The sequence below is a fragment of the Podarcis melisellensis genome (assembly GCF_964234715.1).
Source record: "Podarcis melisellensis genome assembly, chromosome: 1".
Taxonomy (NCBI): Eukaryota; Metazoa; Chordata; class Lepidosauria; order Squamata; family Lacertidae; genus Podarcis; species Podarcis melisellensis.
Window position 1 is genome coordinate 58,429,653 of NC_138528.1, and position 18,813 is coordinate 58,448,465.

The 18,813-nt window shown below is 42.0% G+C and overlaps 1 protein-coding gene across 1 annotated transcript; it reads right to left on the minus strand.

Moving 5' to 3' along the window:
• Positions 1-124: 124 nt before the first annotated feature.
• On the minus strand, positions 125-17,359 carry CSRP3 (cysteine and glycine rich protein 3). The gene is made up of 6 exons (XM_081892163.1): positions 17,245-17,359; positions 10,302-10,445; positions 5,495-5,663; positions 3,881-4,013; positions 1,415-1,508; positions 125-570 (listed from the first exon to the last, which is right to left on the minus strand). Exons 2-6 carry the CDS (start codon positions 10,411-10,413, stop codon positions 500-502), a joined length of 579 nt encoding a protein of 192 aa, XP_081748289.1. The 5' UTR covers positions 10,414-10,445; positions 17,245-17,359; the 3' UTR covers positions 125-499.
• Between the last annotated feature and the right edge of the window lie 1,454 nt (positions 17,360-18,813).

The window sequence follows — 18,813 nt, forward strand, 5'->3', positions numbered from 1 at the left end:
TTGTAATATATGTTTGGAGATGAGATAATACCATCCCATGTTTTTCTCAAGGCGAGATGGCATGGTTTTGAACTTGGTAGTAACTGGAACAGTGCTTTTTAAAAAACATTATTATTGTGGTTGCTTACAGTCCAATATCTTTATTTCATGACATACCAACAACACATCTTCAAAAGTGCTATTTTGGCACTTATAAGCAACAGAATGTAAAATAGGAATCAGGTTCTGTTTATTTAACATTGATGTAAAAACAGCAATCTTTATAGTGGTATCCTATGTGCTCCTGTTATTTAAAATAGGTAGCAATTCTGAAATTATTTGTGAACAGTCCAGAAATTAAGATATTAAACAGTAGCTGTTAAGAAAGTAAATGTTTTCCTACACTACCTCTCACAACAAGCTTTCCTGCACCATTCTACAAAACTTGTGGAAAAAAGGAGAGTACTTCTTCAGATGAAAAAAGTATTCTTAATATGTTCTTGTTACTATTTGGACAAGCCTAAGCCTGTTCAACTTGAGTGAGGCCACCAAATCCAATTCCTTTAGGACCAAAATTCTTTGCATAGCAAACTGGAAAAGAAAGAAAGGCATAATGTTTGAGCTGTTTTCATGTGGCACTCAACACAAAACATATCCCATACTTCCTTCAAGGCCGTCCCTGAAACTCAGCTTCTCCCAAAAAAGCTTTTGGAACAACCAATAACATATTGTAACTAAGCCAAAGTATGTGTAATTTAAATGGGATTGGGAGGAATTCAGTATAGCACTACAACAACTGTTCCATCAGTGCAAGCTTTTCCACTTGCCAGATGGAATGATCCCCCTTCCCTCTGCCTGTGTACTGTTCTGGGGGTTCTGAGCCTGAAGAGCCAATTGAGGTGGGGGCAAAACCCCATTGTACTAACAGATCAGTGGCCCTTTGCCTAGTTTCACATGGGTGAGAAGGAGAGGAAAGATGCCAGGGGAAGAGGGTATCCTGCATTTCTTTGCCTCAGCATCTCTGGCAGGTTGGGGTGGGAAGATTCAGAATAGTGTGGTGTCAAGACATGGGGGTATCTCATATCATACTTGAGGGAGGAGCTCGATATGTTTTCTCACATGTTTAGTTAGCCCAGCCCTGAGAGGACAATTTGATCCTGTGAAAATTTGCACCTAAAATTCATAAAGCTAGCATTCCCATCCTGACGCCCTCCCCTTTGGTTTAATAATATTTCCAGTTTCTGGTAGAAACCCAGTGCTATTGCAGCCCAAATGTGAGCAGTAGAGGCAGCCTCTTTCTTTAAGGACCTTTAAGAAAACCAAGTGGCAGCGGAGTTTCACTCTGAAAAAAAGATTTTTGGGTAACTCCACAAGTCTTCAAGGGAGGCACCTTAATTTGTCTGAATTAGGTATAAGGCACAACAACTACACTTGCCTTTACAGTAAATCTCTCCATCTTTATCTGTGACGTTTGTAGACTCTAGACTCTTCCCACAGAAAGCACATCGGAAGCATGTCTTGTGCCACGGCTGAAACAAAGCAAAAGAATATTTGCCGCCCTGTTGTTAGCCGCCCTGAGCCCTGCTTCGGCTGGGGAGGGCGGGATATAAATAAATATTATTATTATTATTATTATTATTATTATTATTATTATTATTATTATTGAAATCAAAGACATTGCAGGTTTACCTTTCCAAGATTTATGCATTGGTAAATAAAGAGATTAACTCCCTTTGCACAGACACCCACACACCTCTCCCCAGATTTAACATTTTCAACAGCTCAGGTGGAAATCTATTACCAGACTGACTGGAAGAGATGGAATCTATTATTCTCCTGTAGGGAGGGAATGTGATCCTTGATATGGGTTGTCTCTGCCTATCTCACCACTGGCAGAAAGTTAACCTTTTGAGGAAGACATCAGAGGCAGGACCACCCCCTAACTCCCAATCTACTCCATGCCTTTGCCACTTGAGGAAGGCTTCCTGCCCTGATCTAGGCACAGCAAAAGAAAAAGGTGGGAACGCCATCTTGGAAAGGATTTCAATAATATAATGAATTGCTTTGCTTATTGGATGTTAGCTTTATTTACAAGATGGGGTTGGTGGAGACCCAAATAAATGATGCCCCATTCTCTGAAAGGGACTGTTACCTCAGTGCTCTACTGGGTTGCTTTCCTCTCTTGTACATTTGTCATGCAGCCACTTGGCAATCCCAACACACATTCCAAGATTGACTCATCTTCCTCAGATGATCTGCCCTTTGGAAGGAAGGTTCTCCAGAGGGTAGCCTAGCTGTTTGTCAGACAAAGTCTTCCTGGATTTATATGGACACGGCTTTATTATATTCTACTCAAAGAATGGCCTCCAACCCCATCTGGTATAAATGGAAAGCGAATTTCTATTTTCAAATAAGTGTTGGAGGACATTCTGCCCACCTCTCCTTCCTCTTGAGACCACCTCTGGTGTGGGCTGGGTTTTAGGGCTTCTGCCTGCATCATACATATCATGTTTAGTGCTTGTGTTTGTTTTGTTCCATCCAATTGTTGATCTACTTTCTAAGTATCCATGTTTTATATGGTTCCTGTGCATTTTTGTTTTGTGGGGGCTGAGGAATAATAGGACTGGGGAGTTGTAAGGATCCCAAGAGACATCTCGTCCAAACCCCTGCAATGCTGGAATTTCAACACGTGAGTTGTTCCTCCTTTGACAGTTTGGACTGGAGGGCAAGGCAATTCCTCTCCCTGGAAGAGGAGGCAAAAGAGTTGGAAGGGCCTGCCTATCCTGATTAGAGGGAGACATCATTTGACCCAGAGAATGTCCTACAGTTCCATCTGTAAATAGAAATTCACACCAAGTACCAATTTCCATTTCCTGATATTGGAGAACACTATACAGAACATAGGAGGAATTTGACATCACGCTTTTACGAACATGCTGTTAGTACAGGCAGTTCTGCTTGCCTGACAGAATGATCTCGCCTCTTCTCCCCCCACTATTCATTCTGGGGGTTCTCAGAGAACCCCGCCCCATAGCAAATAGGAGGCATGTGGCAGGTGCGGGGAGACTGGAAAGCCCCATTGCACTGGTGTCCTTCCGTGGGGCAGCAGAAATATTGGGGAGAGGAATAAACATTAAGCTTTCTATTACAAGAAGCTAATTGGTATTTGACTGGGAAGTTAGCGTCTTCTGCAATCAAGCCTTCAGCCTCAGGAAAATACATTTAGAATCCATTTCAGGCAACTATGGTAGAAATCTTGAGTTTTAAGGATATAAACTCAATTACCAGCTGAAATTAGACAAGAGCATTCGTGTCATGATGTTTGCATGCCTACTGAAGACATTTTTGTTTAATACATTTTTCCCTGGGGTTTGACCCAGTCATTTGTGGAATATTAATTGTGTTTTTTAAAAAGAATTTGTGAAGATGGCTATAGAGTTTGATGTTTTTAGAGCTGTGTTTTAGTCTATTTTTATCTTGTACCTCCCACCTTCAATGGCTTCAGCTTAGAATGGTTTTTACGTTTGTTAAATAATATTTTTTAGTTGCCTTAATAAAAGCAAAGCTGTTGCAGTAAAATTAGTAAAATTATGTTGTATATGATTTTATGTGAAGTCTTAAAACATTTTATTTCTATGTGGAATTTAAATGCAGCTTATTTTGTTTTCTTTTAATCTGGTCTATGGGTTTAGCTATTCCAACAGAGAAGTTGATTGTTTGAATTAAATGTAGAACAGAAGCATGCCTTTACAAGTCAACCCTAAATGTGTCTTTTCAGAAGCAACACCAAGCAGTTAGCACTCTCATGCGCTTTCCATTCTCTTTGATTAAAATTTCAATTTTGGCAGCTGCCCCTCTGCTATAATGCAATGGCACTTTACCTGCTTAGCTCGTTTCTTACCTTTCCTCCTCCCATTATCTTCTCTGCAGCATACACTGACTTCCCACAACGAGGGCATTTATCAACATCGCCAAATTTTTTGGCAAACTTTGAAGGGTTGGTAGGAGTGGAAGGACGAGCTGGCTTTGGTGAGCTGATGACAAGAATGTTCAGTGCACATTAAGCTTTTTATCTTGGAGCGGCTAAATTAAGCACTACAAGCAGAAGATGTGTCGTGGCATCCGTAACAAAACAATAATCACTTTTGGTTGAAGAATACAAATACTTTATACAAAAAGAGGGGGCATTCTGTGGAGGCAGAAAGTAGCCACCATACCTAAGATAAAGGTAAAGGGACCCCTGACCATTAGGTCCAGTTGTGACCGACTCTGGGGTTGTGTCACTCATCTCGCTTTATTGGCCGAGGGAGCCAGTGTACAGCTTCCGGGTCATGTGGCCAGCATGACTAAGCCGCTTCTGGCAAATGAGAGCAGTGCACGGAAACGCCGTTTACCTTCTCGCCGGAGCGGTACCTATTTATCTACTTGCACTTTGATGTGCTTTCGAACTGCTAGGTTGGCAGGAGCAGGGACTGAGCAACGGGAGCTCACCCCGTTGTGGGGATTCGAACTTCAGACCTTTTGAGCGGCAAGTCCTAGGCTCTGTGGTTTAACCCACAGTGGCACCCGCGTCCTGCCACCATTCCTACTACCCTTCAATAACCCTCTCCTCCATGAGATGTAACGTGCAGTGGTACCTCGGTTTTCAAACGTAATCCATTCCCGAAGAGTTCTGAAACATTCGAAAACTGAGCCTCAGGATCTTGCACTCAGCGGAATCTGCATGGCATGTTCGACTTCCGAGGCATGTTCAAAAACCAAAGCACTTACCGGTACTTCCAGGTTTACGGCATTCGAAAACCAAAATGTTTGTCAACCGAGACATTAAAAAACCGAGGTACCACTGTACTTGGAAGTAAGTCCTATCAATTTTCAAATAAGTTTCCTTAAGATTACAGCTTTGGGAAATAATAATAATCTGATTCTACAAGTGATGAAAATCTTTATGGAATTAACATATTTTTTGCCACCACACATCTTGTAATGCTCCTTTTCTTATTCTTACTGTGTTGCAATTGTAACCTTTCATTCCATGTCTTTATGAACATAGAATTCTCCAAATGAAACAGTCCCCGTCCCCATCCCCCCAATATAAAATACCCACAGTCATTTTTCTGCCCGCCTTCCTTAGACAATACAGATTGCATTGTGGCTATTCAAGTATTAATAACATCTCAGTACAATGCAGAAAAATAATTTCATCATTGTACTAAGAACCCACCCCTTTGATTGTACTGCACTTAATGAGTCACAATTGCGGTGAATAGTAAAGACTGTGGCAATATGTAAAGCACGGGCTCTTTCTGAGGCATAATTGCCCACTGGCATAGGAAATCTTTTTCAAGTAATATTCTGCAGGGACAGAACATCATTAAAATGGATAAAAATTATTAGATCTATTGAAGAAAAGTCTGCGCTACAGCTTCCCCTGCGTGTTGTTATGGAAACTAATGAAGTGACTTGATGCAACAGAGGCCATAATTATTATTTTTAAAAAACCGAGGATTCCACTCACTGCTGTAGATCCAGCCCAAGATGCTCTCCAGTGTCTGTGCTGAGGCAGCCTGCACCTTGTCCAAAGCCAATCCCTTTTGGGCCATATTTTCTCCCATAACAAGTTTTGCAGTAGATTTCAGATTCGTGGGCTGCTACTGTCGTACTGTCCAGAGCTTTTCGGCAGGCCACTGGAAAGGAAGCAAATGCACTGAAACATATGCACCTGCAGTTTGCTATAGGTTTCAGGGAGTTGGACAGAAGAGGGTTCCTGGAGCCAAAGGTCTACTAAAAGCTACTTAATAATCAGTGGCAAAGTATGCTACTCACATCTGGGGTGTTAGTAAAATTACAGGTAAATGGCCCGGAAAAGTTAGGAGAGCAAATACTAAATGGTAGAGGTCTTTGTTTCAAATCTCAACTCAGCCACAAACTCTTTAAGTTGTTTCGGGCAAACCACATACAGTCCTGCCCTCTCCACAACAGGAGTAACAGGACTGGCCTACCTTACAGGGCTGTTGTAAAGATTACTAAGATCTATGTGAAGTGCTTTGGATATTCATAAATGCTGCATATATTTTTTAAGCTCTGGTTTTATTAAGGCTTGCTTGTGTCTCATGAATGTGTATTACATCTAAGCCACCATTTTGGGAAGTAATTGCTTTCTGATTCTAAAAGTGATTATTACCTCTACATAAATTAACAGAACTTTGTAAAGCCATCACCAGAATTGTAACCTGCTCCAATTCTTTGTCATACTTTGCTTCAGTTGTGGAAAATGCCATATTCTCTTCAGACATAAAACATCCTGATATAATGAGTGATATAAAATGGAAGAAATGTCACTGGAGATATTTAATTTTATATCACTGGATTTTGGATCCAGTCCTAAATAGTGAAGAAATAGGAGAGTAGGGGAAAGAGAGAAACCAAAATTCCTACAGAGTTCAATGAGATTTACTCTTAGATGATGATGATGATGATAATCATAATCCTAATTTATTATTTATACTCCGCCCATCTGGCTGAGTTTCCCCAGCCACTCTGGGCAGCTCCTAATCGAGTGTTAAAAACAATACAGCATTAAATATTAAAAACTTCCCTAAACAGGCCTGCTTTCAGATGTCTTTTAAAAATAGGATAGCTGCTTATTTCCTTGACATCTGACAGGAGGGTGTTCCACAGGGCGGGCGCTACTACCAAGAAGGCCCTCTGTCTTGTTCCCTGTAACCTCACTTCTTGCAATGAGGGAACCGCCAGAAAGCCCTCGGCACTGGATCTCATGTTCGGGCTGAATGATGGCGGTGGAGACGCTCCTTCAGGTATACAGGACTGAGGCTGTTTAGGGCTTTAAAGGTTAGCACCAACACTTTGAATTGTGCTCGGAAACGTCACTCATCCAAGCAGCCTGTCCACATCCTCGGAGGTAACAGATTGGAATTGATCCCATGTAACAGGACTCTTGCACTCTCACCCCGGCCCTGCTTCCATGGCGAAGTCTACCACCTTCCGAATCTGAGTGACTTTATGTGCAGAAAACTTTGCAAACGCATTGCAGGAGATCTTGGGATCCCTACTAGGCCCCAGTGATGAAGGTGGTTCTGATAGATTGCGAACCACCTGAAAGAGCCTCCTGCTGCTGTTTTCTGAAGATTTAATAGAGGCAATGAAGAAGGTCCTCTTCACTGTTGCCATTGCCACTTGGTAGGCTCGACATTGAGCTCTAACCCGTGTCCAGTCCAATTCAGAGTGAGTTTTCCGCCACCAGCGTTCTAGCTATCTCAACAATTGTTTCATTGCCCTCAGCTCCGGGGATTACATTGTTGTCCTAAAATTAAGACCAGTAAAGCAAGACATTTCTGGCACTATATGAAGCTGATCTGTCCCTTTTCTGCATTCTTCTCTGTGAAAAAATGATTTTGTGTGTCTGTGTGTGTAAGGGGAGTGATGTAGATAAAGTGCTTCTATTTCTGGCCCCTCTGGGACAGAGTATCTGTTTGCTGCAACAGATGGAGTCAAAGCCCTTGAAGTGCTATTGTTGAATCAGCTCCGAGATATTCGTCAATCTGCTGGCAGAGGCAGCACAGCCGCCATGAATTAGTTTTAGGCTTACAAATTGTGATCATGCCACATGTCCACCACAGATGTGCTTTAAGTAAAAGTCAGCTGGGAAGCAAAGTAAGTAAATAGCAAGCCACACATGAAAGAGTATCTTTCAAGTCAGTCACAGGGCTGCAGATAATAAGTGGGCATTTAATTTTTTTTTTAAATGGAGGAAGGGGACTTTTTTGCCTGCATTATACTATAGAAATAGGAAGAGGATGATGATATTGTGCATTTGATGGCACATTATGAGCTGCTTTTACCTCTCTAGTTTTTGATGATTTTTTTTATTTAATCTCTGATTGAATTTTAGCTGTAGCTGATTTTGTTACTTTTATGGACTGGTGTGGTTTTAGTGTTTTACCAGGGGAATCGAGATTCTTTTTGCTTTGCTTTAAGTTATTATTATTGCTATCATAATCAATATATTAATTTATTAATTATGCCCCTGTATTTGAATAATGTACCCAGCATATTGTACAGCATGAGCGTACGATCATATACAGATACAGTGGAATCTTGGTTTTCAAATGTAATCCATTCTAGAAGACCGAGAAAATAGAAAAGCAATGGTGATTGGCAAGTTCAATGGGGAAAATGGAAAAACATGCCACGGAAGCCATTTGACTTCCAAGGCGTGTTCAATAACGGAAGCAATTACTTCCAGGTTTTTGGCATTCGGGTTCTGAATTGTTCGGCCTCCGAGACGCTTGAAAACCAAGGTTCCTCTGTATATAAAACTAACAAAGCACAGCTAGAAGATATTACACATTCACAATGCAAGTAAAGGCATGTTCACTCAGAAATAAATCCTGCTCACTTCAATGGAACTAATTTCCAAGTAAGCACGTATGGGACCGCAGCCCACAACTGACAGCAATAAACCTAGATTTACATCAAAGTCTTCAAACAAAGGGTATGTGCAATTTCTGGCAATACTCACCTGCTGACTATGCCAACAAGGCATGAAGCTCAAGATGGACAGAATTGGTGCACTTTATAACAGAAAACTTGTATCCAATAACATAAAAGGTATATTGACATCTTCAACCTATTAGAATGTCTTTAATGATAGTAGCATGTGCTTCACAAATGCTCCTGTTCATTCCAATAAATCAGGATTTTGATATCAGTTTATGTGGTTTACTGTTGGTAGAGGACATCTTTGGGCTTTCCCCCCTTTTAAATGCCATCACCTGCTGAGGCAGAGTGCTGCCTGCCTCCCTAGTAGAGGCAGAAACTGAATTGTGAATAGCCCACTTAAAGTGTGGGTAGACCTGCCCTGCACCATTCACTGTCAGTCTGTCATTCAGAGAGCCAGCAAGAAAAATAATTACTGATCAGGGTTGTAGAGGCAGGAAGTCCTTTCTAAAGTTTAACCAGAACTCAGCTTTCCTGTACTTTAAAACCATCACTCTTTATCCTATCTTCAATGGATCTCAGTTTAAATTACGGGAAAGTAAATGAGGGTTGGACATTAGAGGAGAATGTCTTACCAATCAGGGACAATCAGTAAGGAAAACAAGCTGCTGTCTGCCAGCCATCAATCCTTCTCGGTCCATGCCTTGCTAAGCAATTCCTTTTTTAAACCTTGTTTTCTCCCCCCTAAACTTTATCTGATGCTCATATTCTTTGATTTGAAACATCTGCTTTTATTGTTTTTTAATATTTTGTTGGGAGTCAGCCAGAGTAGTTGGAGCAGCCCTGTCAGATGTAAAGGGACCCCTGACCATTAGGTCCAGTCGTGACCGACTCTGGGGTTGCGGCACTCATCTCGCTTTATTGGCCAAGGGAGCCGGCATACAGCTTCCGGGTCATGTGGCCAGCATGACTAAGCCGCTTCTGGCGAACCAGAGCAGTGCACGCAAACGCTGTTTACCTTCCTGCTGGAGCGGTACCTATTTATCTATTTGCACTTTGATGTGCTTTTGAACTGCTAGGTTGGCAGGAGCAGGGACCGAGCAATGGGAGCTCACCCCGTTGCGGAGATTCAAACCACCAACCTTCTGATCGGCAAGTCCTAGGCTCTGTGGTTTAACCCACAGCACCACCCATATAAATAATAAAGGTGTTGTTGTTGAGTTAAACAGAGTGTAATTTCTTCCCTATTATTCACTGAAGATCATAACTTGTCGGCATTCGTCTGTCCCAAGAGACAGTGGTGTGTGCCTCCAGTCAAACCACTGTGTTAGCAGCACCAGCGTGACCCCCCCAGGGCACAAGCCTGGGCAGTGTGTATGGAGGTTCTGGGCTGCCCAGGCAACAAGACCCCACGCTCGACCTAGCTGATGTGGTCCCAAGGAAACAGAGCAATATGTTGGGCACAGCTTGGCTGCAGGTGTTGCTGGAAGGAAGCATGCAAGGTGTCATCCAACCATCTTTGGGGCTCCACCCTGAATTTGTGCAGCAGAGGGTTAGGATTAGAGTTTTCCTTCTCCTAGATGGGCTACCTTCCCAGGTTGACAACCTCCTCTACCCCTCAGATAATAATTATTGCACCATAAACCTCCATTTCTCACATATTCCTTTCAGTTTAGACGAGTAGGATTAGTGCCACAATCAACTGTAGTATAAGGTTACCAGATGTCCCCATTTCCCAGGGACAGTCCCTGGATTTACAAATCAGTCCCCATACAAAATCCATTGAAGTTGAAAAGTGTTCCTGGATTCGTTGAAAAAAATCTGGTGGATTCGCTGGTGAAATAAAATAGCAGAGATCCACTTACTGCAATGGAAGCACGTCTTATGAAAACTACGGCCATTACACTGGATTTCTTCAGCATGGTAGACAGTCTTGTCACACGCACCACATTTGGCTCCACCTCCCCAGTTTGGCATCCTTGAAACTTTCAACTGGTTTGCAATGACACCTTTAAACCAAAATACAAATGAGTCAGAATGAGAACATATTAGTAACCTAGTTTGCTCTCTCATACCTCTCTCTTTAGTAGTGGTCAGCATTCCAGCAGCCCTTCAGAATGCCCCCTAGAAGGAAGCTATGTCATGATGTGGCATTATTCTAGAGCATTCTGGGGGAAGCAATGGTGGGCTCCTAGAGGGTGACCACTCAGAGGAGCTCCACCACCTCTAGTGGCAGCGGCAGAAAAGAAAGGCAAGCAGAGGTTGCTACCGCTACTGTGAAACTGATATGCCTTCCTGAGACTTTGGGGACTTCCAGATGGGTGTTTATTCAGTGTTCCTCTTGCATCAAATCTCCTTCTGGCATCAAAAGGCCAGACCATATCCCCCACCCCCCAATCTGAATTTTACCTTTCTGTGGGAAAATCTAACAACAACAATCTTCTTCTTCTTTGGCAATCATTTGTAGCCAAGCAAGATTGTTTTCCATAAACATGGTTTTAACAATGAGGCTGTAAGTGACTGTGGAGGCCAATTCTGGACCCACATGTCCTTCCACAGTGGGGACATAGGCTTCTGGGTGGGAGTTGATCATGGTGAGGGTTTGCCAAGCGTGCCTTCCTCTTAGCGCGTTTCTCCCTTTCGTCCTGAGTTTGAGCATCTTCAAAGCCCATGACACCTTTGGTAAAGGCTGTTCTCCAATTGGAGCGCTCACAGGCCAGTGTTCCCCAATTGTTGGTGTTTATACTACATTTTTTTAGATTTGCCTTGAGAGAGTCTTTAAACCTCTTTTGTTGACCACCAGCATTATGCTTTCCATTTCCAAGTTCAGAATAGAGTAGTTGCTTTGGAAGACAATAATCAGGCATCTGTACAACATGACCGGTCCAATGAAGCTGATGTTGAAGAATCATTGCTTCAACCCTGGTGATCTTTCCAGTACACTGGCATTAGTTTGCCTGTATTCCCAAGTGATGTGTATTCCCAACTTTCGAAGATACTGTTGATTGAATCTTTCAAGGAGTTGGAGTAGGCATTTATAAATGGCCCACGTTTCACAAGCATACAATAAGGTTGGTCGTACAATAGCTTTGTAAACAAGCATTTTGGTTTCCCTGCAAATGTCCCAGTCCTCAAACACACTGCACTTCAATCTGGAGAAAGCTGCACTTGCAGAGGCCAGGTGATGCTGGATTTTGGCAACAATGTCGGCCCTTGAGGAAAATCTAACAACAGCAATACCCCACTGCCAACAATCTCAGTGACCTGTTGTAAACTTCATATAGGATAGGGGCATAATTTGCAAAGCTCCCCAAATTTTCCTGCCAATTTTGCACAGACATTTTAAGCTGAATTTAACTTTCAGCTCTGCCTTTTTTAAAAAAGATGCACTCCAAGAAATGTTGCCTTCTGTGCAGCTATTAATGGTACAGAAATCCCCTCCAGTTCTGAAACGGGTACACAGCTGACATCTCTTGCTGCTCCAATTACCGTTTCATCAAATCCTGTGATGTGTTCACACCTGCCTTCTCAAACTGCAGTTTGTTCTTTCCAAGTATTTCTCTTTTACTCCACTTGCATGCAATTGCCTCAGAGATTAAGGCGCTGCTGAACTTTTTGGATTCATCTCCACATTGAGAATAAAGTAATGGCTCTGCCACATTATAGTGGGAATATGCTGTGCCTATTAAGGGGACATGAAGGATTCTGCCTTTGAAAAGGAAATGTTGCCTAACTACACGTACTCAGCCCAGGAGGAGTGAGAGGAGATAGAGTTGTATTCCTAAAACATTTGAACTGACTCTTGCAATGATACATTGGGGGTACTCCTGACCATGTTTATTCATCAGGAATAAGGGTATACCTGGCAGTCCAGTCCCTAGTAAACCGCTAGGAGAAATATGCCATTGTAATGGTATAGGATAACTCTATCGATTTAAAACAGGGGTGGGAAAACTTTCTGCCTGGGGGCTGAGTTCTCTTCTGGACCACCTGGCAGTGGTGGGTGGGGTCAGAGGCAAAAGTGAGTGTAATAACAAATACAATTTTTATCTTTTCTATCCTCCATCCAGGCAAGCAAGAGGCATTATCAGAGGTTGAGGACAAAGCCAGCCAGGCAAAAACACTTGGGGTGGGAAGCAAAACCAGTAATTGGTGTGGCCTGGGCCTGACAAAGAGGTCTGGAGAGCTACATTTGGACCCGAGTGTGGCTGTGCGTCATATTTTAAAGATTTTTAAAGATTAAAAATAAGAGAGCGAAGGGACCTTGAATCTGCCCATCAACAGCACTTGGGCAGCAGAGTGAGCAGCCACACAGCTCAGCTGGTCAGAGTCTTTCCCACCATAGTGCAATGAATCACATTTCTATTCCACTTTTTCCTCCTAAATTTTCAGCTATACATCCAAACCACCCTATGTACAGCAGTATCCTCTTTCGCCTACCCTATCTAGTAGGCAGCTATATTCTCTTCCACCTTATGTTTCTAGCTGAGCTCCTTTCCTTTCTTTAGCTCAGTCTTCCCACTTATTCCCCCCTGAGCAGATGCTATTTTATCACAGCTTGCTATGTGGTGTTGCTCAGCGACGGAAGTTAAAAGGAATTCTTTCCCGCAGGCATCGTGTCTCTGATATGATACGGTTGGTTATGAAGGCAGACTGCAGAATGAATTCCCACATGCTGGATTTTACAGCACAGCGATGCACACGTCTGCGCAGAGCATTTGAAAGTGTATCGGCTCAAAAAGGATATTGTAGGATTGGAAAAGAAGTAGAAAAGGAAAAGCCCAAATTATCAAGTAGCTGGAGCAAATGCCCTATGAGGAGAGGTTAAAACATTTAGGGGTTTATAGTTTAGGGAAAAAATGGGGAGGAAAGACACATTACAGAGGTTTATTGGATTATGCATGGTGTGGAGAAAATAAACAGAGAAGAGTTGTCCTCTCCTTTGCATAATCCTAAAGCCCAGGGCCAGTCTCACTGCCTGTTCAGTTGTCCTCTCTGAGCAGGTAAGCAGTGAAAAGAGTAAGATAATGGAGCAGTTTCCTTCTGTTGTGTCTCTTTGAGGTTTGTCCAACAATGAAATCTCTCTCAATAGTGAGTTGTCATACATCCGGAATTTCCGGACACAGCTGGGATTCATCTGTAAAAAAGAGTATCCGAGAGGAATGGCAGCCCATATCAGCAGTGCTGATTTTTTGGCAAGTTTTCCCCAAAATAGGCAAAAACGTCATGGGGGGTGGAAAGAGATTTTTCAAAAAAAGACCAAGAACTTTGCCCCCCCCCAATGCTCAACAACTTTTGTGCCCAGATTTTCACTTTTTGAAATATGGCAACCCTATTTTAACCTCTTATTCCTGTGCCACGGGAGTGGCTAACCTGTGGCCCTCCAAATCTTATTTGACTCCACCTCCCATCAGCCCCAGCCAGCATGGCTGATGATGAAGGGAGAGCCACAGGGTAGCCTGTTGCAATAGTCCTGAAATTGTCAGCTCCTTCTTAACCCCCTGGTCTACTTCCTGGCTTCCATTTTCTTCTTCTAACTCTTACAGAAAGGTTCCAGTTTCTCTCCTGGAAACTACGGTCCTGCAGGAGTATTCATAAATAATTATTCATAAATAAACAACAACTATACTACATTTCCCCTTTCCCTCTTTTTTATAGATTAAAACGAACAATAATAGATTTGAGTGACACTTCTAACATTAGAAAGCTTACCACAGACTTACACGCGCTTTCTAAAATGTGTACGTATATAAATGCACTAGACATAAACATGTCTTTGGATAGCTTGATCACTCCTAATAGTCTTCTTTTGAGTAGGTTCAACAGGCATAGCAAAGGGGGTGGGGGCACCTGCTCCCCCAAATCTGAGGTTCTGACCCCCCCCCATAACAAAAGCCTGCTTCCCCCTAACAAAAATCATGGCTACGCCCATGATTTCTCCTGTTCCATTACTGCTGTTATTACCAGATTCTTCAACATGTTGCAGTCATGAGAAGTCTCTGCATCACTGTACTCAAGCTGTGGCAGGACCTTTAACAGATGTTTGACATTCTTAATTACAGTTATCTAATTATCAGTGCTAACAAGCTCAAAATAAGTAGCTGATCTGCTCCAAAGAGTTACATAGCATGCATGCTTATCTATTGGCCGATGCTGATCACCTGTGCTATTGCTAGCAACGCAGGCCAAATCTCCAACTCTGAAGTGTTGTTTCGTAGCACTGGCACATTCAGAACCTAAGATGGCCTTGCTGGGCCAGGCAAAAGGCCCATCTAGTCCAGCATCCTGTTTTCACAGTAGCCAACCTATGAGAAGCTCACAAGCAGGGCATGAGCATATCTGCACTCTCCCCACTTGTGATGCCCAGGAGCTGGTATTCAAAGGCATGCTGCCTCCCACACTGTTGTTTCACCTTCTCACAGTTGGTGAATGTCTTTGAGGCCCTATCTGCAGTATACATTTCAAGCAGTACGATACCTCTTTAAACAGTCATGACTTCCCGCAAAGAACTATGAGAGCTGCAGTCTGTTAAGTGTGCTGAGAGTCGATTGGAGACCTCGATTCCCCTCACAGAGCTGCAATTCTCAGTGTGGCTTAACGATCAATCCGTTTCCAGAGAACTCTGGAAATTGTAGCTCTGTGAGGGAAGTACAGGCCTCCTAATAACTCTCAGCTCTTACTAACTGTAGTTCCCAGGAATTTTTGGGAGATGCCGAATGTCTGAATGTTTAAGCTGATGTGATGCTGCTTTAATTGTATGGGGCAAGCAAGGTCTAATAGAAAGATCATTTGCCTCACCTTGGTTGTAGGGCCCAGGCGCGAATTTCACATAGCAAAAGCAATCTAGCAGGTGTCTCTGTTAAAGTTCTGAGCAGAGGAACTTTGCTCCGTAGGAGATTGGCGAAAGTATCTTGTATAGAGAGGCTCCTTGAAACCTGGACCTGGCAATGTGTTTAGTTATGCTAACCTTTGTATTTAAGAAGTCAAAATGAAATTAATCCAGAACCACACATCATGCTGCATGCTTTTACAGTACCAATCACCTCTTAGGTTTGGTAATGGCTGGTAGAGAGAAATGGGGTCTAGACCAGGGGTTGTCAATCTGGTCCCTACTGCCCACTAGGGGGCGTTTCAGGATTCTAGGTGAGTGGTAGGGGGTTCTACCGCACAAGCTGAATCCTCCTTCCATTGAGCACTGGTGGCTGGTAAGGAAATTTAATCCATCAAGAAAGATGCATTAGTGGGTGGTAGGTATAAAAAGGTTGACTACCCCTGGTCTAGATACTTCCTTCATCTTAGGTGACTGGCATTGTCATTAAGCTCAGAGAGAAAAGGGAAAATGAATACTTTGGCCATATTCTGTGAGCACAGAGAGGTGATATGATCACAGCTGCTTGGCTGGTGGCAAAAAAGTAAGCACAATGTCCTCTTCATTGACTCATGTTTCAGATTTACTGCAGAATCTAGTAGGTGGGTATCTGCTTTGCTCATGGCACTTTCTTGATGTCTCTGAGTCATATTTTCTTGGATGATCAAATGCTAACTTGACATTAGAACATCACATCAACATTTGTCAAGTTGTTCTTGACCCAGTCCTTGCCAGGAGAGTTGTTTTCTTACTATAGCAACCTCACCCCCAAAATAAAAGTTGTGTTGAGTTTCTCTCAGTGGTGCTAGACAAAACCACAAATGAGGTATTCTTAACTGAGTCAAAGGATTTCGAATAGCGAAAGATTTATCAATTTCTATCCTTCCTTCATAAAAATGACCCTCTAAATGTCAAAAAGAATATGGAGCAGATTTTGTGTTGATATATTACCAAAAGGAGTTGCTTTGATTCTTTCTCACTTAAAGCGTAAAAAACCACCCCAAAATAATCTGAGCTGATATGAGTTATAAAGAAAACATAATACTGGGAAACCTATAGAAGAACTGCTGTGGACTATCAATACTGCCATTTCTAAGAGCGTTGCACTAAACCTGTTCTCTCACATAAATGTTGAATGCATTTGATGATACTGGATACTGAAGATTTCAAGTTTAAGGAATATTGACTTAGGAACACTACTGTCATAGAGTCTTTTAAAGAACAAATAGTCTTCAATAAACTTCTATTTTCTTTATTTCTTTATGAAGAAAAACACAGAAATATAACTTCACTCTTAAACGATTTCGGCTAGAGCAAAATAACCGAATTACTATTTCTTGTGACATAAGATGGTTAAGATAATTAGATGCCTAGTACACCCACAGTTCTCTATCAGGAAACTTAAGGCCTGATTCCAGTTTAAAACAACACCATCTAATAATGAAAACTGAAGATCTGGCTGTCGTAAATTATAATTGTTTCCAAATTACTACTAGTGCTAGTATCAGGAGCAGCAAACGTTTCATTCAGTATCAGAGGTCTGACACTGCACAGCACATAATGTTCATCTTTAAAAGAGTATTTTAAAAATCTATAATTCAGAATTTTTGGATATCAAGATGCCAACCGCCACTTCTTAACATAATTTTTGCCAGCATTACATTTTTAGTTGTGCTTTACTAAATAGATTTTCATTTATTGGAAGAAAAATTCAGAGAACCACAACACATTTGGAAGTAGCCAAAAAAAGATGTTAATAATCAACATGTCAGGAATCTTCACATAAAGCATCATGCCCCTGCAAACTTAAAATACAGAGCACTACCTTGGCTTGTAAATTAGATATAGGAAAAACATTCTCTCAATGAAAAGGAAAATGCTCAACGTGCTCCTCATTAAACCTAATTGGAGCCTTTTGATACTTTATCATCATGACTTACCAGGATGAGTTGTATCCCCTTGTCTTCTGTGTCTTTTTGAAGAGCTTGAGCTAGGATCTGGAAGTCTTTAAATACTTCCAAGTAGTTACAAGCTTTGGCTAGGAAAGGGTAAGGGAAAGAAGTGTGTGTGTGTGTGTGTGTGTGTGAAGGGGCACAGGAGAAAGAGTACGTGAGCAATGCTACTGCTATCAGGTGGCTTAAAATAACTTGTGACAAAGCCTTGGATTGAGCACCAATTATGAGCAAGTTGCAGAACAATGCAGGGCCCTCCGATTACACCCAGATGCCCTTTCCAAGTGCAGCTGCCTAGATATAAAGAAATTTAATAAATCAATGTGTCACACAGGGCATGTGCTAGGTGAGAGGTCAATTATGATTGAATCTTTAAAAATAAAATTAAAGGCAGAAACACTGCTCAACAATATAGGCAGCAATATGACGGTGTCCTCAGCCACGATGAATGGTCATTAGGGAAATACCTTACATGAATACTAATTTGGTTAAGAAAATAATATGAGAATTGCGTTGCTACAACCTAAAGCCAATAACAGTCGAGCCAGTTGGTCAGGTATCAACCATGGAGCTGGCACTCATTGCTACTTTGTCAAGCCGCAGCTCTTCTGACAAAGCCTTACAGAATGCTCTGTTCACTTTTTGTGAAGAAACAGGGCTTGCAGACATTTTGTTCTGGGTTTTTACTTGGTTTCAATGGTTGCTTTTTTGCTTCAAGGGCACCTCCTGCTTAGGAGAGTCCAAAGTTCAGAGAAAGTTGTTCACAGAAGAGTAAGAAATCTAAGAGGTGATGTTTTGCTTACAACATTTTGCACAGGGAGGGTCAAAGTTTCATTCTAGACATCTGGAAATGAAGAGAAAATAGAAAATTAACCCAGACTTTCCTTTCCTCCTGTTTGGGTAAAAGGGGGATGGGTTAGTAAAAACAACAACTGTATATAGGTCAGGTTTAACAATAGATCAATTAGTCAGATGGTTGTGAAGTCAGAAATGTGAAGGCTTGAAATTGCAAGAGAGAAAAAGTGAATGAAACAGTTTCAGAGACCTGGGCACAGTTAGGCATTGCAAGAGTAAGGAACCAGGAGAGGACTGTGAAGAAGCTTAGAAGTGGAATGAAAAATTTCACAGTCCTTTAAATCTAGTTCAACATTACAAGAAGAATAAAGTATTACAGTGGCTTGTGCTTACAAGAGTCCAGACTAATTCAAAGAAAATAACAATCATGGCTGAGAGACAAGAAGATACTGTAGTAGAGGAGGCAGACATAAAGGGATTGAGCCAGAATGAAGACGTTTTGCTCCGGCAGGCATCCAGGGGTTGGAGAAGGCTTGAAGAGAAATGTAGAGTGGCCAAGTGAGTGTTAAACCTGTAAGGCTAAACTGTTTGGGAATCTGAACTACTTAGTACAGTAATAGGAAATACATTTCCTGAAGGGTTTTAGCTCTAGTTCAGAGAAAGGGACATTAATTGCTAGTTAATGCATGTATGGAATGGTTATGAGGGATATCATTGTAGGTTTCCTGCCACAAAGAGGCAGGGAGGTCACAAGGGACATTT